Raw genomic sequence first — 24616 nt, 5'->3', positions numbered from 1 at the left:
AGCATCCTTAAGTTTTGACAGAATTTTGAAGAAATTGCAGATCTGCAATGAAGTTGGAAATCAGCTTGGGAGAGAGGGGGTTGCTGAGGAAGTTTCGCCCTTTTTTATGATCTCCCTTCTTGATCCTCTTTTGCTTGATTTTTCTGCACATTTCCATGATGTATTCTTCTTTTATGCTCTTATTCCCTGTCTATCTTTGTATTTGATTTGACCATATCGGTCTTGTTTTCTTAATACAATTTGCAGCTATTCAAAAAAAAATCAATGATGGGAATTAGGGGTTTTCATCCCTACTTCTCATGATTTTGACACGATCTCAGGATCTTAGTGGAGAAATAAGAGAAGAAGAAGAAGAATTAGATGTAAAAATTAATCCTAACAGAATGGAGGAAGCTAGCAAAACAAAAGAAGAATAAAGGGAAATCTTCAGAGAAAAGAAAGAAAATTACCTCAAATCGCAGGTCTTCGTGCTTCCTAGGGGTGCCACTCCAGTTCCTCAGCTTGATCCTCCAGGTAGTGTAGCCGAAAATACATAAGAAGCCGGAATTTCCTTAGTTTTGCCCAACTTCTCTAATGGAAATTTCCCGACTAGAATTCCGGTCAGATTCCAGTGTCTTCCAAGCCTTCAAGTCTCAAAAGTGAGGGAATTCCCCCATTTTTAAAGACTCAGCTAGAAAAAACTTATCCATAAATCTCTTGGCTAAAGGACATTTTATAGGAGGCAAAAGTTTGGGGAATTACTATTACAAGCCAGATCTTACAACCGTACATTGTATGAAATTAATATCGGAAACTTTGCCGAGGCAGGATAGGTTGCAATGAATCTGGGTTTTCGCTGGTTTCTGAACTGGATTTCTCCAGTTTCTAGAGTGGGTGACTTGACTTGTGGGCTTGATATGGGTGAATTCTGGGGATCACAGTGTAAAACTCCACCAATTTTTGCCTCTACAAAGAACTATGAGTCAAATTCCTCGGATACCGAAACTTCCCATATTCCTCATTGAAACCATGCTCATGGCAACCTGGACTTCCCATATTCCTCATTGAAACCATGCTCATGGCAACCTGGTCCGATTTTGGAAAATTGGGTGTCTACACAAGCATGAACAGTCTAATAAGTAACAAAAATAAGAAAAGAATGATTTTATTACATTGTAATGTACAATACACAGACAGGTAGCATTCGAGTCCCCTCTGCAATTTTTCTTCAAGTAATCCTGTAACCACTGAACTCTACATAATTTTGATATTTTGGTCTTGAGGATGGCATTCACATCAGCCCTTTCTTTGGGCAGACACAAATAATTGAACCCTACAAGTTATAAACATTTCTGCAGTCATCTGAACATGCATCCTAAGGATCTACAGAACTTCATTCTTCCAAGAAACAAATGCTATCAACAGGCTACATTGAAAGGACACCTTTTGAAAGTGAAAAAGTCATTCTTGAGCCCAAACAAGCCACAAGTCAAAAGATTGCACTGGCTACTTCAACTATTAATTAGCATTTGAAAGGTGGCCAAAAGCTACAAGTTGGAGCTCCACGAGGACTCCACATTTCCAGCTGAGATAGACCATGACAATCTCAATCTAGTTGCCCATATAACCTATGAAGAGGTATTTTCATAGTCTTCCAAACTTGGCAGCTCCTCTCTGAAAAGTGCATGATATCACATTTGGCGATGCCCCTAATGCATAGTTGGCAATTTCGCTCCAATCAACCCTGTATCCATCCTTGTCAAAGGTCACAGACTTAAGAAGGTCTCCACCATTCTCTTCAAGTTTGTTCTTCTGACCAAATTAGCTTTTTTAAACTGCAAAATTGGCTTCAAAAGATTAATCAAAGTGGGCGGCGCCCAACAAACCACAATTCATCCCAACATGATGGTGTATGTTGCTAGAAGACTGGAGACCCTCAGTCTCTAGAATTGATCATTAGTGTGTATCTTGCCCACAGACGCTCAAATTCCCAAGGTACAGAGAAAACCTTTTGATATCACCATGGGTCAAATTATGAATATCTCTTGCACAGACCAAGATAAATTTTGCCTCTTTCAAGGTTTCTCTCCGGTTTGTCCAAGATCATCCAAGGAATTTTCCACTGGCTGCTTTAAATTCCTGTAACTACCATTTCTCAAAATCGATGTATTTGACTTCTCATCATCTTCTAACTGTGTTGCAGGCTTAGTTTCTGGGAGCATCTCCAAATGTCTCTGCCTCGCTCCTGACATCTTAATTGCCCTCATATTAGAGAATGACTTACCTGCCAGTGGAGTGTAAACAGATGGCTTTGGAACTAAGAATTCTTTGGGGATTGAATCCATGTCTACAAAACAGTTCCTCGCCTTAGCATCTGAAATCAATGCAGCCCAGTCATCCGATCGCATGAGCGCATTGGCATTGCCCATCACCTGCAAAGAATCAGCTTTATGAGCAAGGTTTTGAATGTCAATTTCGGTGTCGGTTTCGGCCACAACCAAAACCAAAAAATTTCGGTTTCTAACGAAATTTCAGCTGATAACATGTAAATATTCAGAAAACAATTTCGGTATTTTACAAGATTTTAGAGGATATTTAGGAAATTTAGGCCAAAATTTTAGTAATTTCGGTGGAAATTTCGCCGAAATTTTGGATTCATGTACTTTCGGTGTCGGCCCTAGCCGAAACCCGAAATTTCAACCCATGTTCATGAGCAGCTAATACAGCATAAAATTGGTCCTTTCCAACTAATATTTGAAATAAGAACAAAAAAAAAACAAAAACAAGTATAGAAAGCTTACCCATAGAGCTCTCCTTGCACGAGTAAGAGCAACATTCATGCGACGAATATCAGCAACAAAGCCAACACCATGGTTCGAGGCACGGACACAAGACATGATTATAACATCACGTTCCTGGCCCTGGAATGCATCAACCGTGTTAATATATATTTCCTTACCTTCTTCCGAATTTAAAACATCCTCAAATTCCCGTTGGAGACACTTTAGTTGCAATTTGTACGGCGTTATTATGCCAACAGAAACCTTATTCCCACCGTAGGATTTCAAACTTTTCTGAAGGTGCTCATACATTCGCAGACAAAATTGTGCTTCATGAACATTCTGATATGAGACGGACCCACCTCTATGTGACTCTCTCCCATGCGTGACATCGTAAAATACATAAGGTTTCAATAATGGGTCTTTGTAGTATATCTCATCAGCCAAATTAGTAACACTCTCACTGTCGGTCAAACGTCCTTGGTAAAAATACCTAGACGGAAAATCACGGATTTGTGGGTGCATCCTATACTGCACTGATAGCAACATTGTAGGGCAGCCTGCTTGTTGGAACCTCTCGAAAAGGCTACGACTGTATAGTAAAGTGCCGGCCGCTTTGCTAATAACAGTTGCGGGGAGCTGTTGTGGGTCCCCAACAAGTACACATCGAGCGGCGCCGAGAGAAAGAGGAGGGAGAATGGCCACCTCACTGGCCTGGGCCGCCTCATCAATAACAACCATATCAAAACCATGAGTGAGGCGAGAGAATAACCTACGACCACTACTAGAAACCGTCGTAAAAACAATCTCAGCTTCGTTTGCGAAACTTGCTTCGAGGTTCGAGCGAGCTTCCTCCAAGTTAAAATTACTACCAGCGCGAAACCTGCCTTCTAAAATGAGAAGGCGAGACATTTCCACCAAAACTTTATCTCGTCCCTCTACAGCTGCTGCAAGATTTTGGAGCAATGTGTCTCGATTATGATCACGAGCAACAAGAACATCAGGGTCGACACCGACAGAGCCTTGAGAACGACCAGCTGCAGCCGCAACATTGAGTTCGCGCTGAAGAATAGCAATCTGATGTGACAACTGAGCTTCGTGGGCTTTCAAATGCTGCATATGACCAATAATCTCGTCGCGCCCCTTGACTAAAAGCTGCTCCGTTCTCCGCTCAACGGAAACCACCTGAGCTGCACGTGTCTGTGTATCAACGCCTACTCGAGCAACATCCGGTCGATAGACTTTCATCTCGCCATCAATAAATCCACGGCCGAGAACACGTGCTAACAATTCATCTGTGGCAGCATTCGACGGAGCGCAAACTAGCATTCGAGGTTTAGGGCAAAGTTTTGGTAGGGTTCGGAAGAGGTTCTGATCCATGCTCTGCAAAACCTCGTCAATGGAACCTGTGATTACACTACTCTCAGAAATGCTTTCATTTGTTTGTTTATAGCTTTCAGGGGCAAGTTTCTTTAGAAGTGCGGTGTAGTAGTGCTGATATTGAACAAGATGGATGACATTTAGCATTCCCCACACAGTGTGGGTCTTTCCTGTTCCCGGAGGGCCTTGAACTAGAGTAAAAGGCCAAGGGTCTTGCCTTTTAGTCATTCCAACGCCACTTGTACCAGCAGCCGTATGCATCGCAGCCCACTGAATAGCAGCCAATTGGGGCCCATTGAAAGTCCTATGAAGGTAGTCAACAAAATTTGAGGTGAAACACTCGGGCATCGCTGGAGGTTGTTCTTCGTATTTAGGGAAGTGTTCGGGACTAGGCTTTAGAATTGCGGTTTGCATCTGGATAACCACAAAACACGATTAGTCATTGTTAATGCAACTTAATGAACTTATAATGCCTTTATTTAATAAACTTGGACATGGGTGTCACCTGCAAATTGAGACGATGAAATGCATGTAGAGCAACATATTCACGTTGAGTAGTTGCAAGGGTTCCAAGCACGGTTAAATACCAGATGCCTTTTGGTTGAAGTTTCCTTAAAATATGGTCATCGCCTATCTTGCTGAAAATTTATTACTTGAAGATCAGTCATTTAAAAGATAAAATCTTGCCGGATAAAGAATAAAACGGTATATAATATTTAGAGAAAAGGGAACCTAGGAGTTTACCTATGCAAGCTGCTTACCGCCGGAGAGTAGAAGAGTTTTCCGGCGAGTGGCTGCTACTATTTTGTTCCTCTCTGAATATCCTAAAGTTTCAAGTCGATCCGGCGGCCAGATCGGGAGAACGAAGCTTTCAAAGTGAGTGACACTTTCTGTAAATTTTTTGAACTGCCACAACTGTGAAATTTACAGAAACTGCCAGTCACTTTGAAAGCTTCGTTCCCCCGATCCGGCCGCGGATTGAATTGAAAATATTAGGGGTGATTCGTCAGTCGGAGAGGAACAAACCACTCGCTAGAAAACTCTTCTAGTCGCTGGCGGTACGCAGCTTGCATAGGTAAGCTCCCTATGCAAGCTCTCTATGCAAGCTCTTAGATTCCCTTTGTTATTGGTGAAGCCTGATCTCAGTCTAATCCAAAAAGTACTTTTCCCTCACTACTAGGGGTAGTTTTGTACTTTCATGAATTAGGGTTTTTCCCTTTATTGTAACGCGTCTCAGAACAACATATATAGGGTTCGATATCGGGAGCCTCCCTGAGAGAGTTGTAAGGGCTTTTGTAATCTCTTTAGAATAGTGGAATTGTTGGCTTATCGCTCTGTCGTGGACGTAGCCCATACCAATACTGTGTGAACCACGTAAATCTATGTTGTGTGTGTGTGTGTGTGAATTTTCATTTATCTCTTTGCATATCGTTATTCTGTTGTGTTGTTAATTCCTAACACCCTTTTCCCTAATATTTAAATAAAAATACAAAGGTAAAAGTATCATCATTCAAATTTTATGCTGAAAAGTTTGGAAAAGGAATACATTTCCAAATCCCCATGGCAATGAAATGCGAAAGCAACTATATCATAAGTTTATCATCCCTCAAAGAAAAGCTTAGGAAAATAATGAGAAGTGTGAAAAGTCCTCGAAGGAAACTAGAATATTACCTACTAGAATCATATGTATCCCCAACATAAAAATGGAGAATAGCTCCAGGAGGATCACGGGTATCAATAGGAAAATGTCGCCTAACTGTACCTGCCACCCGTCCAGTAAACTCAGGATCCACATCCTCTTCACTTGCACCAGTGCTGTTGTTCCTCTTAGACCTGGCTGCTTGACAAAGTATCAATTGAGGTTGTTAATTCAATAGAAGATAGGTGTGTGCCATGTCACAAATATCTCCGATATTTTCAAAAATAATAAGATTTTACCGCAATGTTTTGATAAAACGACAAAATCCGGAAAAGTCAAAAAAAAAAGTGAGATTTTCATTTACTTTTTTTTATGAGATAGGGTGTCCCCACCCCAATTTTTAGGGCGGGACTATGATATTATCACGAAATTTTTATTTTCTTCTTAATTTAAATTTTTTAAAATTATTTTATTTTATCATTTTTTCCCAATATAAACTCAAAGAAAATAAAAAGATTATTATAGGGAAATGTTATCAGCACTACTGTATTTTGATGAGGGCACTCCTCACTTTATTAAAAGTATGGTATGGCCCGCACCATAGGATGATCCAAACTGTCCATTAGATGGGCCACAGCCTAAATAGGATGTGCCTCAAAAATCATTTCCATAGATTGATCCTAACCCTCCGATCTAAATGTTAGAGGGTTGATCCTAACTCTCTATAGATCGGAGGGTTAGGATCAACCTATGGAAATAATTTTTGGGGCACAACCTATTTAGGCTGTGGCCCATCTAATGGACGGTTTGGATCATCCTATGGTGTGGGTCATACCGTACTTTTAATAAAGTGAGGAGTGCGGCGAGTGCCATCATCAAAATACAGTAGTGCTGATAACATTTCCCTTATTATATCCCAATATTTTTCCCTTACCGAGAAATTCCCGAGAGAGATATTTGTGACATGGGGTATGTGTAATAGCCAAATATTGAGACACGGAAAAAATTGCTCATATACAAACCTGCCCCAGGCCTGGGTGTCGAAAGAGTCGCAACATCACCCTCCTTAAATGTCCACTTGCATTCATGTACTGGAAGAACTATCGCATCATACCACCCTAGGATCCATGAATGAAAATTTTTTAAATGTAAAATAAAGGCCTTCGACAGTTTCAAGTACTAAGCACACTTAGCAATTATATAATTAAATTAAAGCAACTAGAAAGCATGATGGTATTGCACTAATCCTTCAGCTGGAATAGTAAGTGGCTATGATATTCCTCTACCAAAGGTCAGGTCAATCCACATTTTCCACTAAATTGAACCCAAGTGGCTGCCTTGACCAAAAGGTGGAGGCCTGATACAAGATTGTATCACGCATAAGCATTTTCCTGCACAGAATCAGTGTAGTCAATCATGCAATAGACAAGTTTTAATCATCTTTACCCTTTATAAACATTTTATAGTTTTTTTTTTCATGTTTTACTAATTATTTAATCATCCAAATTGAAATAATGACTCACACAAGTCATTAGTTTAACTCATCCGGCTCAAAATTTTCAGACAAAACAAGTGGAGCGACAATCATGATTTTTCAGTCATCTTTCGCAAAGAATGATGAAGTTTTATTAATGCAAAGGGGCAAGAGCCCAATGACCGGACAAGGTAAAAAACAAACAATAGTGGAGCATAGAAAGGAGGAGGAGAAAGAAAGGAAAAATACAGCCAAGCGTGTATATCCTCGTCAAAATTGGCAGACTGCCAAACGTGTCTAATCTCTATGATGTGTCCTTCCATCACGTCTTACATCTTCTCTATAGCGTTCACAGAAATCCATGGGTAACCGATCCCATCTCTCGCCCGTCTGACCACGTTGAGGGAGTCTTCCTCAATGATGATATGATCCAACTGAGTCTGGCCCACAAGTTGAATTCCATGAAGAAGTGCATGAACATATGCCTCGTTATAATATGTTACATCCATAGATCATAAAAAAGGCTCATAAGATCTCATTATCTGCAGAAGGCCCCCGATCCCTGTCAAGCACATATTGCCAAGACATGAGCCATTAAAGTTCAGCTTCAACTTCCTAGGAGAAGGCGGGTCCCACCTAGGTTGAGCGCCCTGCTTGTAACATCTATTGAGCCTAATCTACTACTAGGGACTTGTGGAAAGAGGTCACCAAGATTCCATTGAAAGTAGGAAGGTTTGTTGTCCACTATTCCATTGAAAGTAGCATGGTTTGCTGTCCACTGGAGAAATACAGAAAAAATTTGCCTCTGCATACTGCGCTCTCCTTTGATCCACCTTTGAAAACTCTCTTGTTCCTTTCCTTCCAAACAAGCCAAAGAAGAGAACATGTTCCAAAGTATCTTACCTCTAGAAGGCCATGAGGCAAATACCCACAACTCAAAATGATCAGCTATATGACCAAGGAGAACCGAACTAAATCTGAGAATATAAAAAAACGAAGGGCCACACTTCACGCATGAAGCTATAGTGAGGCAATAGATGGTCAACAGAATCAGTGTTAGGGAGGCATAGTACACAATTATTAACAAGCTCTTTGCTTATGACAAAGGTGATCGACAGTGAGGATCGTGTTGCGACAGGTTGCCTAAGAAAAGGCAATAACCCTGGGAGGAGCTTTAGATCTCCAAGCTCTCCAAGCAGGTGAATGGTGAGTTTTTTGGATTGCAGAAAAACAAGGTCAGGCCCACATTGTGGGGGGGATCCAAAGCATTCATTTGGAAGGCCCATTCATGGATAGGTGTCCACCAAAAATCAGCTTCATTGGATCATCATAGGATGTCCATTTATGGGGGTGAAAAAATGGGCAGATTAGTGGACAAACAGTATCTGCCCATTTTCACCCCCACAAATGGACATCCTATGATGATCCAATGAAGTTGATTTTTGGTACACCCCATCCATGATGAGGCCCTTCAAATGAATGCTTAGGATCACCCCAACAATGTGGCCCCACCCTTGTTTTATGCTAACGTTAGTAGCTAAGAAGAAAGTGGAAGGGGGTCGAGGATATATGTATGTATATGTATGTGTGTGTATTCATGAAAATTTTGAGGGTGGAGGGTCGAAGCATTGGAGGTTTTAATAAGAGAGTCGAAGAAGAAAGTGGAAGGGAGTCGAGGATCGAGGTGCTAGGGTTTTTATTAAAACAAATATGGGTTGTGCTTTCATATATAAAGTGAAGTTAAGAAGAAAACATATTTATAGGAAAAAAATATATAGGATTCACATTTTAAGAGAGACAACGATGAATCGGATTCGCCCGAAAAAATAGGATTCGCGTGGGACACGGCTACGACAAGAATCCGGGTGTGTCCCACGTGAATCCATGCCTGATTCGCATGTGGAGACTTGTCGACACGGATTCGGCATGGAGGGGCAAAGAATCCATGCAACACAGCTCCAAAGCCATTTCCTAAGCAATGCCCTATTAACACTTTCAATCTTTTAATCCCCAGACCACCTGCTCTAAGGGATTTACAAACCTCTCCCAATCGACCAAGTGCATTTTTTGTTTCTCTTATTCCCCCTCCCCCGAAAGAAAGCTTCTTTTGAATTTGTTCTATTCGCTTAATCACACTCATAGGGCATTTGAAGACTTATAAGTAATAGATTGGAATATTTGCAAGGACGGCTTTAATAAGGGTAATGGTGTCCCCCAAAGAAACCAAAATCTACTTCCACAAATCCAATATTTCCTCCACCCTCTCCACAATCTGGTCCGACTCCCTCTACATAGGTCTTCTCTACAAAGCGAAAGGCCCAAATATGACATCAGAAGCTTATCCACAGTGCAGTCAAGCTTAATCTCACCCTCAAGGTATGAATGAGGATTCTAGACTAAAGAAAATTAGACATGTAGCCCGTCACCATCTCATAGCATAGGAGAATAGCCTTGAGCTTTAACACCTTCTCTACTTTTGGATCACTGAAGACCAAGTTATCATCTTCAAATTGAAGATGAGACACCACCACCCCTTGACTTCCGATTCTGAAGCCTTCGATTAGCCCTTAGGCCCTACCCTAATCCAACATTCTATTAAGAGTCTCAGCCACTATCACAAATAAGAATGGTGACAGAGGACTTAAAAAGCCTTTAGGCGGTCCATCGAACAAAATTGAGAACCACGCTAAGAATACACACCTCCTGATCCATTCACGCCACTGGTTCCCAAAGCCCATTCTCCCTAGAATGTAGTCCAACTAGTCCCATTCCACACGGTCGTAAGCTTTCCCATATCCAACATACAAACACTGCTGGAGACTTTCTTCACATAATAATCCACAACTTCAACAGCAATCAGAGAACTATCTAAAATCTTCTTGTATGAAGGCTGACTAGTTACTTGAGATGATTTTTGGTAGAACCTTCTTCAAACGCTCTGCCAAGAGTTTTGCTAAGAGTTTATATAGGCACCCTACGAGGCTCATAGGCCAGATGTTAGATATATTCATAGCTCCCGAGACATTGGGTATTAGGGCGATGAAAATTCCCCCATTCCTTTATCCACTTCTAGCTCTTCAAAGAATTCCTTGAAATTTTTGGAGATGTCTTCTTTCACAAAGTCCCAACAACTCTGAGAAAATGCCAAACAAAAACCATCCAACCTTGAGGGCTCCCATCACTTCCACCTCCCCCTTTGAGGCGACACCCATCATCAACCCTTGATATTTCCTGAATTTGGGAGAGTAGCAACTCATTGGCCCTTGACATTTCCTGAATTCAGGAGAGCAAACACGCCTTCCTCTCACGCCCATCTCATTGCTTTTCTTGTTCCTCTTTTAGCTTCCTCTTGACAAATCGAAGCACTAGCCCATCCACTTTAGGGGTTTTCAAACTTCGAGGAAAATAGTTTATCTATTCGTTAGTTTACAACTAATATGGCTTGTAGTGCCTAAATAAGAATAATTGTGTGTCATTTGGCTAGATCTACATAAGGGGAGATTGAAGAGAATGTTAACCATAGAATATGACTAGAGGCGGGACGAGGATGTAGTAAATATGACTGGACAGGAGGTACCTAAGAGAGATATCTTTCACTATCTTGGTTCAATTCTACATAAGGAAGGAGAGATTGAAGAGGATGTTAACCATAGAATAAATAAGAGCAGGTTGGTTGAAGTGGAAGCATCCCTCAGGAGCTCTGTGCAACTGTAAAATCCCTACAAAGTTGAAGGGAAAGTTTTTTAAGACAGCTGTGAGGCCAGCCATGCTGTACGGCTCAGAATGTTGGGCCACTAAGAAGCAGCATGTGCATAAGATGAGTGTAGCGAAGATGCGAATGCTTAGATGGATGTGCGGCCACACAGGGTTAGATAGAATTAAAAATGAAGACATTCGTAAAAAAAAGGTGGGGGTGGCACCAATTGAGGAGAAGATGAGAGAGCACCACTTAAGATGGTTTGGACAAATCCAACGTAGGCCTTTGGATGCGCCGGTGAGAAGAGGCGACTCGTGCCAAATTGATGGAAGTAAAAAGAGGTAAGGACAGACCGAAAACAACTTGGGTAGAAACAGTGAGGAAAGACTTGATAGCTAGGAACATAAAAGAGAACATGACCTTAGATAGGATAGAATGGAAGAAAATGATCCACGTAGAAGAACCCAACTAGAACCAAGATTAGAGCTAGGTAGATTCCTTTCACCTTCTTCATGAAATTTTTCTAAAGGATTCATTTAGCAAACCCCAACTAGTTCGGGACAAAGGCTTTGTTCAGTTGAGTTGAGTTGAGTTGGCTAGATCTGCATGATTACGATGGATCTAGTATTTTTTATTTTTTTTGATAATTTCTCATCATTTAAAAAATCTTCAAATTACGAAAATTACTTAGGCTTAGACTGCTATTTGTGCGTGGGGTTAGAACTATGTTAGAATAGCTTCGTTATTGATTTTACTAGTTATAAACTATTTTTTCAGAATTTTTAGGGTTTTTTTAGATGAATCACCCATATTGGCGAATATTTGAGGTAAATTTTTAGGATTTTGAAAGTGTCTGAAACACTTCAGATACTCAGAACAGTGTGTCTTGATACAAACCAGGCCAGATAATTCATAATTACAATGCCAAGAAAACATGCAGCATCAACAAAGCCAACTTTAGGGCAATGGTACACCAAGTAAAATGGCCTATTGAAAGGTAGGCTAATCCAGATACAAGGGGCTGCCAAAAGAATCAGGAAGGCATCCTCATTTCTGAGAGCAGCATGACAACAGGATCTACCTTCAGTAGGGCACTAGAACAAATCAGCTTTATTAGTCACTTCTCCATTTGGAGAAAAGATAATATGATAAACCCCAATTCAATTTAGTAGCCAGAATGAATAGTCGAGTGAGAAAGCAAACTGTACATAAGCACAAATTGATGAGAAAGAAGAAAAATCATAATAGAAACTAGATCACATAAAACTTCATTTTATGCTAAACCAAGCCAATAAAAATAAAGTTACTATTTGTGCAATAAATTTTGCCTAAATATAATTTATTTATTTTTTTGAATAAGGCAGAATTATATAAAAAACAGAACCGAGATGGTCCTGAAAAGATACAAAGAGGAAAGAAGAAAATACAATAAATCAAGGAGGAAGGTAATCATGCCTAAATATAATTTGTGTCCAAGAATTATAAAACTAAAGAACCACACAGAGATCGCATCCCCCAAGAATGGCTAATATAAGTGAGTGTTGAGCAATAATTATGATCCAAATAAATTAGTATACAATTCTACCTCGTTCTCGCCTCTCCACGCTTTTTAAGCGAACCATTACATGTGCATCTCTTGGAACTGTTTCTGTGAACTCCTCCCAAGTGCTGTATAGCTGTGCCCGACATTCCTCAAAAAGCAAAGGCTCAAATACTCTCACATATTCTTCCACGGATTCGAACCGGCCAGGAACACATTGAAGCTCTGTCTCTTCTGATATTCAAAAGATTCTTATTGTTATATTAAAATATTTGAAGGGTAACTACTACCTGATATAATCTCAGAAATAAAACAGAAAATACTTGGGAGAAAATTTCTCTGCTCTTGGTTCACAAATACTGATAAAGGAGAACAAGAAAGTTATCTTTCACCAAATAAATATCACGTGAAAGTTGTTATCAAAATTCTGATCTTATTCTAAATCTAAATATTGATATTAGATAGTCTACACTCTACTCCAACTCTTTATAGTGCACTGAATTGATACTGCGGGTCTAAAATTGAAATTTAAAGCTTTTTTACAAGCATCTACTGAGATATCATTCATTTATTCATGCACTATCATTGAGATGGATTATGACTTCTGGGTTTTTTTTTTTTTTTTGAAGTGGAAAAAAAAAACATGAAAAGATACTATACCTCACAGGACCAACACTAAGATACAGATTAAAAGAAAAGCAGTTCCAAAGGCAGATATGTCCAACCCCTTTTAGCCACAACAAACCCCCTTTTGTGTGTCTGTGTGCCTTGAATAGTCTTTCTTCAAAATAACAAAAAAATGCTTGCAGAAGGAAGGAGGGAAGGAAAAGGAGAATGAAGACAGAGAAGAACTGGAGAGAGATAGAGAGAGCAGAGATAGAAAGAGGGTGCATGGCCCCATACTCCGCCACACTACCTCGACAATCTCTTCCTCTCCTGACAACCTTACAACCACTCAACCTGACTGTGGATGAATAATTGCCCCATCATTATTGGTCATGGGGCCTGTAGGCTTGTTATGGCAGCCTCCCTCTATCAACTTTACCTCCCATATACTATGCTTTAGATATCCAACACCCAGGTCAACAGTGTCAACAAGAAGGTCAAATACATCTCCTTCGCTTGAGTCTTCCCTTCCAAATACCCTTCAACTCAAGATCTCAAACACCTCCGTGTGCACACAATATGCTTTTAAAGATCTGACCCAGATCAACAGAGATAATAGGAAGACAGACTCAACATATCCCCTTATCATGGCATTTCTCTTCCAAATCCCATTGACCTCAGAAAACTTGGTCCGTGTACTCACATTATTGCACCCGCATCTCTCTCTCTCTCTCTCTCTCTCTCTCTCTCTCTCTCTCTCTCACACACACACACACACACACACACACTACAGAAACTGCTACGAGTTATTTTACCAAGTGAGAAGATTGCCTCAAAAAAACCATGACAAAAATTAGGAAAAGAAAAAAGAACACAGACAGTCCTTGCATAATAGGTTTTTCATTACTCCAACCCTCTGGAGATGAGATATGTTCATCCATAGGGATTAGTCCCGCCCTAAATGGGGTGGGGATACCCTTTGTCATAACAAAAAAAAAGGATGAGATATGTAGATTTCTAAGCTCTCCTCTCCCACAATGAGCCCAACAACTCCATCCATGGTTTCCTTACTCTTCAACAGATCATCTTACTTTCAATAAGCAACCTCCCTTTATCAACTTGACCTACCATACACACGAAACGAAATTCACATTGAGTCGGAAAAGTACCAAACTTCACCAAAACGTTTTGGAAATTTCGGTGAAATTTTTACAAGATTTCGTCCGAAATTTTGTACCGAAACCGAAACGTTTCAGTTTCGCTGATGACCGAAACCGAGATTTAAAACCTTGCTCAAGATCCCAAACACCTCCATGTGCACATATTATGCTTGAGATGAAACCCTGATCTACAAAGTCAACAAGAAGACAGACTAAACAGGTCTCCTTTTCTTGACATTTCCCTTCAAAATTCCCTTGACCTCAAGAAACCCAGACATCTAGGCCAGTGTGCTCAAGTTATTGCACCCCCATAGTTAAACACAGCATCATTGTCATTGTGCCTCTTCTTTTGAGCTCAAAATTCAAATATCCTCCTCTCCCCACTCCCCAAAACACACAACCCAATCCCAACTCTCATGAACTACACAAACTACTACAAGTAATTGTATCAAGTGTGAAAAATTGCCTACAAGAAGACCCCGCAAAAATATAAGAAAAGAAAAAAGAATTGAGATAGAGTCCTTGCATGATAGTTTTCTCATCACTCAAAACCTTTAAAAATGGGAAACTCATCACTCAAAACACTATAGAAGGGATGACATCGACAAATCTCTAAGCTCTCCTCTCCCACAATGAGCACAATTCGATAGTTTTGTAGTGAATATGGATTTCATCAGAACACACATTTGATGACAAATCCAAGATTACATATTGAAAAAGCTCCAGGTCTTCTATAAGTTATCGATAGGCAAGGTAAGGTCAAGGTCACCAAAACACACATGTCTCGCTTAGTTGGGGCCGACTTCTTGTTTTGAAAAACCTTTACTCTGGACTCTAGAGAGTATTCCATCAATGGAAATCCACATTAGAAACCAACTTGCTTCCTTCAATAACAATCATTAGAAACAAACTTGGTAGCTGATAGTCAATTTTATCTACAAGTATAAGCAAAACAGTTGACGTGCTCGCTCACAAGTTAACACAGTCAATATAATATTTGCCCATGGAACACTGAATGTGGAAGGATAATTCAGCAAGAAATAATCAAGCACAGTAAGCATCAATGAGAAGTACATTTTCCATAATACATGAATTAGAACCAGTTATATGGTTTTACTGTTCTCGAGGAGATATTGGATGGTGTTTAGTTCTAGTACATGGTCAAAGATAAGATTTCGTAAGGAATCTTTGGCCAATAATGAAAATTGACCTCCAGACCATTGTTTTAAGGAAATACAAACATGGTAGCTTGCACAATCATTTGATTGCAATAAAGAGATTGATTTTATCAAAAGAACCATCAAATGAAATGTTTTAAGAATCTGTCCGCAGCATTTAAAAATCAAATTCGTATCTGCCAAAAAATCAGATTGTGTACTAATCAAAATCATCAATATAATCTAATTTGGATTGGTTAAATAAGACAAAAGACTATAAACATTGAACAAACTTAGTTTGATAGCATGGTAGGTTCAAAAGAGCCCCAAATTAGCCTTTCATTTATTTTTATTTGTTTATTTTTTACTTTAATTGAAACAGAACAAATACAATTCAATTGCTTAGACCCAGAGATCACATGGGTGAAAGCCAGGTTAAAGTCTCTTAGAATTCTTTTCCTTTTTGTTTTTTTTTTATAATGTTACCCACTGTTTTGTACTTAGAAAAAATAAAGTATTTTCCTAGGGTGAACCAACAAAAAAAAGGGTTTGGTAGCGTACCTTGATAGAACTACAAAGGCACAACTAAGTAAGATTATGTTTTCATCAAGAGGCAGTAAAGACATCCAAACTACTGGACTAAGAAAGAAAGAATGGCATAAAGTACCCACCAACCAATCATCAGAAGAGAAAGAAAACATATCCGTAAGTTCCAAGATTGAATAGAAATATATCACATGGAAATCAGCATGGAAGTCTAAAACCAAGGCCCTGTTCACTTAAGATTATGGCAACCGATTGTGTGTGCCGAATCGATTATTGGACTCACAGTTACGTTTAAATTTGAGTCCAATAATTGGTTTAGCACTCACAATCGGTAGTCATAATCTTAAACAAACAGAGCCCAAGAATCACAATAAAAGATAATCTACAGAAGCAAAGGTACACAAACCTGGATGATGCCAGAACTTCTCACTGGTCACCTCCCGAAGAAGACGTTCCACTGATGTGTCTTGATAGAGTGTACTGTTTGCAGTTTGCTTCTTTGAAGGAGGATGTTTTTTGTTACCTAATTTCAAATCCATATTTTCCCGGTTTTGACCGACCGTGGCCAATTTTCTAGTCAAGACATGTTGACTCTTGGGCGGCTGTCTTGAGTCTGTAGGCTGCTTCCATGAACCCTGTCTAGGAATGGGTAGTGAATATGCTTCTGAAGAAAAGTCATTTCCACTGTTTGGCTTCTTAGGCAGAGCTTCAAATCCCGGATTTATATCCCCATTGCAATCAGATCTGTGGTCATTAAACTCCGAGGGAGCACTTGCCTCACTAATAACTATGTCTTCTTGTTTCTGATCCTTGGTTACAGGGGCTGGAACAGGACGAAAAGTTTCCTTGATCGTGCGAGTGGTTAAGGTAGATGAAAATGTTTGTCTCCTAGGGGTAGGCATTTTAATAGGTCCCGCTTGTTTAACATCCTCCAAATTTAGAAACATGGTCTGCCTGTTCCGTTTTTTCCCTAGCATTGCCTCCTTGTGCTGGTCAATTTTATGTCTTTTTCCAGGATTATGTGCAGACTTCAAGGCATGACTTGTTTCCACTCCTTTTACATCTTTTTGCTTCATATTTAAACGAGATTCCTCCAACCCATCCACAGATACATCTCCTTTAATATTACCATCTGAATTGATATTGGTGGCATCTACAATTTCATCCTTGACATTGTCGGTAAGCTTATCATTGTCACAAATGTTCTGAGAGGCCTTATCACAACCAAAAAGCCCAGTTCTTTCACCCACTCCTTCCTTATGTAGAGTTTCACCATTGTCGGTGATTGTTCTTTCATGCTTAACACTTGTACTGCTCGTAAATGCATCAGTGGGACCCTCCCTATCAGACCATTCCCCTTCTTCTCTTTCACTAGGTTGAGCATCTGGAGTACTAGAAGGCACCAACTGTGTAACTTTATCTTCCTCAATATCATTGGTATTCATAGACGTTGAGGCGCAATGGGTATTCAATTCCATGGCCTTCTGAATAGCACTCTCTTTAGAATTATGAAATTCTTTAAGCCTAACAAAAGGCTGAAAGCCTGAGACAGAGGATGCATGTGAGAAAGCGCGATTATTGAGCATCCTTTGAGAACCTTCCGATGCAGTGAAAAGATCGGAGGGCGGAGGATTTGAAGAAGGAATCAATTTTTGAGGCTGAAGACAGAGGACTTCCTTGGTTTCTTCATCCTCTTCAGTAGGAAGTTCATTGAGATCAAACAATGCTTTTCCTCGACACCCCATTTCATATGTAAACGCATGCAAACTAACCTGTGCCGCTGAACAGGGTCGTATAGTGTATAGAGCCTTTAATGCAATGGAAAACTCATATGGCTCAACAGTTGGTGCAGAACAAGGGAAAATGACCAACTATAAACCAACAAGAGGGCATCGCAGGGAGAAAATGAGCACTAAGGTATACATATAGATGGATAAACTAATGTATCAATTTAGCTAATAGATGTAGAGGGCGTGCCTGGACAAACTCTTTAAACAGACCAACATTCATAATATGTAGTTTAACCAAATGGCATTCATCATCCTCCCTTCATATTATCTTGACTCTTGAGAAAGCAAAAACTAAAAAACTGTGATGCTTTGAACTGCAAAAACAATTAAAAGAGGAAAATATCAAGAACAGCAACCCCCAATCTCATACATCCAACAACAGGCACATGTTACGGATAAATATTCAGAACATCTAATTAAAGTGATTTTCACATTTACAAGCCGGTGAGAAACTAGGAAAATGTTGACGATTTCATAAAAAAGGAAAATAATCAATCCACTTTGCTAATTATAATTTTCATCCATCTTTCTATATTTACTAAGGGATTTGCTAGAGGCCATCGCAGAAGGCATTTAGCGGATGGCATGTTCATGTGAGAGCAGCCACCTCATGAATGAAGATAAAAATCTGCTGAGAAGTGAGGCTGCTCTCACATGCAACAGGCCATCCGAGGAATGCCTTTTGCGATGGACGCTAGCAAATCCCTAACTTAAATAGCAAGTTCCGTCAAATCCTAAGATAGCTACATAAATACGAGAACATGAATCTTATAATTACAAATCAAAATAATTAGCTTAACATATTTACAGATTATCATATTTACAGACCAAAATAGTTAAAGCAACTTTGGTAACTTGGTTATGTATTTTAACATCATCGTACACTACCAAGATACTATATAGTTACATCTATTGTACATAGTGTTGATGTTTTGGGCAGTGGTGAGGCAGCTATTACTCGAATGTTCTACGCACCTATAAGATACTATAAGAAACAAAAATAAAACAGGATACACACAGATACTTGACTGTATCTTATATATTTTGAAGGAAATAATAAAGTTACGTAGTAGGTCCACACATGGTCTCTTCAAAAGTCCATTAGTAGGATATTATATACATGCCCGCCTATGCATGTAAAGTTGTATCCCTATTCGGATATCGGCACCATTCTAAGGAATCAATTTTGAAGTAACTAGGTAGCCTAGGTAGCAATTCTTCCCTTAGAAGCAGGAACCTTCTCTCGGGGTGCCGCTCCCACCTCAGAACCTTGATTCGGTGCTCCTTAGGGAGGAGCTTCCAGGGAGTGCGACCCGAGAGAGACGGGAACTGCTCTAATGATGCTCCCAGCCTGCTTCTATTACTCTATAAGTCCCACCATCAACTTCTCTACATCAAACTCCTCCAACTCTTCAAAGTACTTCATTGGAGAAGCACAAAGGCTTGTGCATCTTCAAAAGGCACGAGGAACGAGTGCACACAAATGAAGATAGTGAAGATGGTTAGAAATTAGCTTTTAGAAGTACTTAAATTTTGAAAGATACGAATGAAAATGGTTAGAAACCATTTTTTTTTTTATGTACTTGAATTTTGAAAAATATATAAAGAAAATATTGCATACACGCTCCCATGGCGCTCCCAAACTTAAACTCTTCTAGACCCCACGCTTCCCCGCCCCTGCCCCCGCACCCGCTTCGTGCTTCTAAGATAGTAAGATTCTTCCATTAAAAGATCCAAGAAATTAAAGCACTGTTAAAAGGGAAGAAAGACATTGATTAGGAAAATCAGATACCCTGAGTCATGGCCAAGTAGGATCAGATTGAAGAAGTTTGCAACAAAAGCGGCAGCCAAAACTAATCTCAAATAACAGAACAATTACATTAAGGCCATGCCTGGCAACCGTGAATTTCTTTTCATGATATATTAGTTTCTCCTAGTGGTGAGAAAGCGTAGGACGGGTGGGGATAAGGACAGAATTTGAGAGGGCACGAATGAGTAGAGGGTGTAAGAAGTGACTAAAAAACACGGAACAAGTCTATCATATTTTGGGTGGCGGTTTTGTTTCCCTGTTTTTTAGGCTTTTTCTTACCCCCTCCTCACTCGGTCCCTCTAGTATCTATCCCTTTCCCACCCTACCTCACCATTGGGTAAGCTAATATTCCAGGAAAAAAATCATGGTAGCCAAACGTGCCCTAAGGGTTCATACGTACCGCCATTAAGGATTAATTAGCATAGAAATACAACAAAATCCAGTAACAGAAATAAACACGGCTGATGAACTCAGTCCACAATTCTACATGCTAAAACTATCTTAGAGACAAATAACCATCCATTTTTTTAAGTCAGATCGCAAACACTAACCAAATGTTTTACATTCAAATGCATAACAAAATTCAATGGAAAAAATGTTACCAATTTCAACAAAAAAAGAACCCAATGAAACGCATCCGATGCAGGAAATAACAGAGGCCCTAACAGTGAAAAGAAAGATACCTTACACAAACAACCTAAAACTGATCAGATGCAAAACCATCGCAAACCCAACTCCAAAAGTGACGATTCTCGACAAACCAAACCCAGACCTAGCAATTCTGTTAGCCCTATTTGGATTGCAGGAATTTTTTGGAAAAGTTTGGAAAGGAAAATATGTCTAAAATTCCCTACTTTTTATACTTACAAAAACAAGATAACTTGAACCAACCCTAATCAATTTATACGTAGAGAGACCTTCAATTTAAGATAATATCTTGTTAAATCAACAATAATCATATCATGGAAGGAAAATTGTGGAAGGAAAAAAAAATTCAATAGGAAATGTTTTTCTTGCAATCCAAACAGGTCCTTAGGGTTTTTCCAATCAAAGATTCATACAAACTTCACCCACCTATAAATCCCTCTTTCTAAAATGCCTTACTTTTTATACTTACAAAAACAAGATAACTTTTTTTTTTGACCCAGCCCTAATCAATTTTTACTTAGAGAGACCTTCAATTTAAGATAATATCGCTTTAAATTAACCCTAATCAATTTATCGTGGAAGGAAAATTGTTTTAGGAAAACAAATTCCAAGAAAAAAATTTTCGTAAGAAAAGTTTTTCTTGCAATCCAACAGGGCCTTAGGGTTTTTCCAATCGAAGATCCATACAAACTTCACCCACCTATAAACCCCTCTTTCTAAATTCCTTACATTTTATACTTACAAAAACAAGATAACTCGAACCAACCCTAATCAATTTTTACTTAGAGAGACCTTCAATTTAAGATAATATCTCTCTAAATTAACCATAATCATATCATGGAAGCAAAATTGAAGAAGGAAAAAGTTTTCCAAGAAAACAATTTCCATGAAAAATGTTTTTCTCGCAATCCAAAACAGGGCCTTATGGTTTTCTAATCAAAGATCCATACAAACTTCACCCACCTACAAATCCCTCTTTATAAAATTCCTTACATTTTATACTTACAAAAACAAGATAACTTGAACCAACTCTAATCAAATTTTACTTAGAGAGACCTTCAATTTAAGATAATATCTCTCTAAATTAACCATAATCATATCATGTAAGCAAAATTGTGGAAGGAAAAAGTTTTCCATGAAAAATGTTTTTCTCGCAATCCAAACAGGGCCTTAGGGTTTTTCCAATCAAAGATCCATACAAACTTCACCCACCTATATTTCCCTCTTTCTAAAATTCCTTACATTTTATACTTACAAAAACAAGATAACTTGAACCAACCCTAATCAATTTTTACTTAGAGAGAGCTTCAATTTAAGATAATATCTCTCTAAATTAACCATAATCATATCATGGAAGCAAAATTGTGGAAGGAAAAAGTTTTGTTTTCCAAGAAAACAATTTCCATGAAAAATGTTTTTCTCGCAATCCAAAACAGGGCCTTAGGGTTTTCCAATCAAAGATCCATACAAACTTCACCCACCTACAAATCCCTCTTTCTAAAATTCCTTACATTTTATACTTACAAAAACAAGATAACTTGAACCAACCCTAATCAAATTTTACTTAGAGAGACCTTCAATTTAAGATAATATCTCTCTAAATTAACCATAATCATATCATGTAAGCAAAATTGTGGAAGGAAAAAGTTTCCCAAGAAAAAATATTCCATGAAAAATGTTGTTCTCGCAATCCAAACAGGGCCTTAGGGTTTTTCCAATCAAAGATCCATACAAACTTCACCCACCTACAAATCCCTCTTTCTAAAATTCCTTACTTTTTATACTTACAAAAACAAGATAACTTGAACCAACCCTAATCCATTTCTACTACATAAGATAATATCTCTCTAAATTAACCATAATCATATCATAGAAGCAAAATTGTGGAAGAAAAAAATTTCCATGAAAAATGTTTTTATTGAAATCCAAACACAGCCTTAGGGTTTTTTTCCAATCAAAACCCTAGAAACAAAATCATTCTGGAATAAAACATCAGATCTAAAAGGGTTTAAAAATCAACACAACTGAAAACTCAGATCCCAAAATAAACCCCTAAATTGCAATACAAAAACTGCATTAAATTGAAAAAACTAAACAACAGAGAACAAACAAAACAAATAAACAAAAATAAATCAGATTTTGAGAAGGATTTTGGGTAACGATCTTAATCCACATCGCATTCTAGCATCTCTCAAATGAATATAAGAAACAATAGAAGAAAAAACAAATATTTAAGTAACGAATAGAGAAAATAAAAGATTCCTAAATAAGGAAGAGAATCTCACCTCGCGAGGCTTTGATTCTAAGAAGAGACAAATCTCAGAGAGAGAGAGAGAGAGAGAGTGAGAATGAGAGAAGAGAGGGAGGGGAAAAGGGGTATTTATAGGAAATATCGAGGACCAAATACATCGGACGAGGGTTTAATCGGTAGACGGGAAATTTTTCCGGCGGAAATTTAGTTGGGGGCTTTTTTTGGTAAAAGTGATATATTTACCCCCCTTTTCTTTCTTCAGGCCACCTACTCTAGTCTCTAGTGTATGTTTGTGATTACTTTTTTTACACTATGAGGGGTGGCTGGGGAAGAAGGGGGTAGATATATCATTTCCCTTTTTGTTCTTATCTAATTTATTTTATGGGAGATGAGTTTTTCGCTTGCATGTGGGATTATGCGCCCAACTTTTGACGTCAAAAAGCGTTAAAGTCTGCACACATTTCATATTAATTGGGGGCGCATAATCCTACAGAGGGGCGAAAAATCTTTTACTTTATTTAATAGATAAGACAAAGTATGAGCATGTGTGGCTGCTCTCATATGCAACTGCCTAACCGCAAAATGGCTTCTTTGATGGTCCCTAGCAAAGCACAAAAAATAATAGATGAAATTGTTTTTGTGTAAAATGTGAAAATTGTTTTGTTTTATTTTGAAAATGATAGGTTAATGGCACCATTATTTGATTTCACACGACTATATGGTACGGTCCAAGAACCATTTTGTCCTTATCTCCTTATTCTCTATTTTTTTTCAATTTTTTCATCTCCGTCACTCCTAGATATCTAATTATCGCTACAACTCAGAAGAGGAAGATGAAAAAAAATAAGACTAATGACAAGAACGGAAAAAGAATAATGAACACAAGAAAAAATGGAAAGTACAAAAAAATGGAAACCTATGTTAAAATGGAAAGTGCTTGAAAAAAGGAAATATGAAAACAAGATAAGAAGGAAGAAAAGAAGAATCGAGGGCCGAAAAAAATGGAATGTGCCGTAAAAAAAAAGGAAGCGGCTAGAATAGGAAATAACATGAAGAAGAATCAACCCAACTTGTCCATGGTCTTTTTTTTTACCGGTTAAAAACAAAAAGGAAAAAGTAGGGATCGACTTGAAAAAAGTCGGGGTCAGCTCGGTAAAAGTTGGCGGCGACTCGAACCCAACTTTTCAGAGTCGACCCCAACTTTTTCTTTTTTACTAGCGCCTTCAATTTTTCCGACGTCAATTCTTACAAAATAGTTCTATATAAACACTCATTAGTCAAATAGACTAGATTAGCAGTTACGTTTGAATAAGCTATTCTATTCATATCTCTTTCCATAGTTATCTTGATTTCATTATGTGCTTATCGTGTAAGTGCTCTATATAAGCACTTACTCACTCTTTGTAATTTATCTAATATTAATAAAAATTATATTATATTTTATTATGGTATCAAAGCAATTGATCTTGCGCTGACAACTGATCTTGCGCTGCCCTTCTTTCCTAGCGCACAACTGATGTAGTTGTCTGCCCGGTTACGTGTCTTTCGGGCCGCTACTACAAATCTCAATCCTCTCACAGCTTCCATTGTTCTCTTTGCACCACCATCAGGGGCAGTTGTGGAGAGATGCATCCGCTTCTTGGCCCGCATTCACTCTCATTGCGATCTCTTTGTTCTCGTCACAGGCCTTGCTAGCTTCGTTGTCACTTATGTCTCCTCTGCCCTTCCTTCTGCATTGTGTGTTTCCCATCACGGTCAAACCCTCCATGCCTTATCACAGCATACAACCCTCCCTGTATTTGATATTTGCACTTTCTTTTTTCATCTCTTGTCCAAATGTTTCAAAGTTTGGTACTGTCGTCGAAATTTATCATCATTGTCCTAGTCATTGGGTGCCGCTTTTTCTCATATTCTTTCATTTTTTTGTCAAAACATATCCATCGTTGATATGTTTCAGTTGAGGTACCACACTGATATGTCTACTCGAAATATTGACTCCTTTCAGTTGACCAACTTTCATTTTTTTTTAAGTGCGTGTCTGACAGAGAATTTCAAATTCCATAAGGATAAGGATCGGTATTCAAAACCGACCCATGATGTCCTGCCCATTAGGCTTACTTCTTCTCATTGAGGCATTGGTCCAGAGCAACCCGCTATTA

The 24616-nt window shown here is 38.8% G+C and overlaps 1 protein-coding gene across 2 annotated transcripts; it reads right to left on the bottom strand.

Moving 5' to 3' along the window:
• Positions 1-1119: 1119 nt before the first annotated feature.
• Positions 1120-22631, bottom strand: LOC143889575 (uncharacterized). 2 transcript variants are annotated; one of them, XM_077393837.1, is made up of 9 exons: positions 22492-22631; positions 17936-18062; positions 16365-17829; positions 12535-12723; positions 6801-6896; positions 5811-5979; positions 4645-4777; positions 2781-4553; positions 1120-2411 (listed from the first exon to the last, which is right to left on the bottom strand). In XM_077393837.1, exons 2-9 carry the CDS (start codon positions 17966-17968, stop codon positions 2055-2057), a joined length of 4215 nt encoding a protein of 1404 aa, XP_077249952.1. In that variant the 5' UTR covers positions 17969-18062; positions 22492-22631; the 3' UTR covers positions 1120-2054. The 2 variants fall into 2 exon arrangements, with proteins under 2 accessions (XP_077249952.1, XP_077249953.1); XM_077393838.1 differs by having other exon boundaries at positions 5811-5976.
• Between the last annotated feature and the right edge of the window lie 1985 nt (positions 22632-24616).

The sequence above is a fragment of the Tasmannia lanceolata genome, unplaced genomic scaffold, assembly GCF_043159265.1.
Source record: "Tasmannia lanceolata isolate RefF3 unplaced genomic scaffold, GAP_Taslan_0.1 ptg000013l, whole genome shotgun sequence".
Lineage (NCBI taxonomy): Eukaryota > Viridiplantae > Streptophyta > Magnoliopsida > Canellales > Winteraceae > Tasmannia > Tasmannia lanceolata.
Note: the sequence above shows the minus strand (reverse complement) of the source record. Positions and strands in the feature narration are given on the sequence as shown.

Bases quoted from the DNA above. Each gene is read 5' to 3' on its own strand.
- LOC143889575 (XM_077393837.1), bottom strand. From the start codon at position 17,968: ATGAATGTTGGTCTGTTTAAAGAGTTTGTCCAG. The intron at 17,830-17,935 runs GCACGCCCTCTA...GTTGGTTTATAG, and splicing joins TGTTTAAAGAGTTTGTCCAG to TTGGTCATTTTCCCTTGTTC. The intron at 2,412-2,780 runs GTAAGCTTTCTA...GATTCTTTGCAG, and splicing joins GTGCAAGGAGAGCTCTATGG to GTGATGGGCAATGCCAATGC.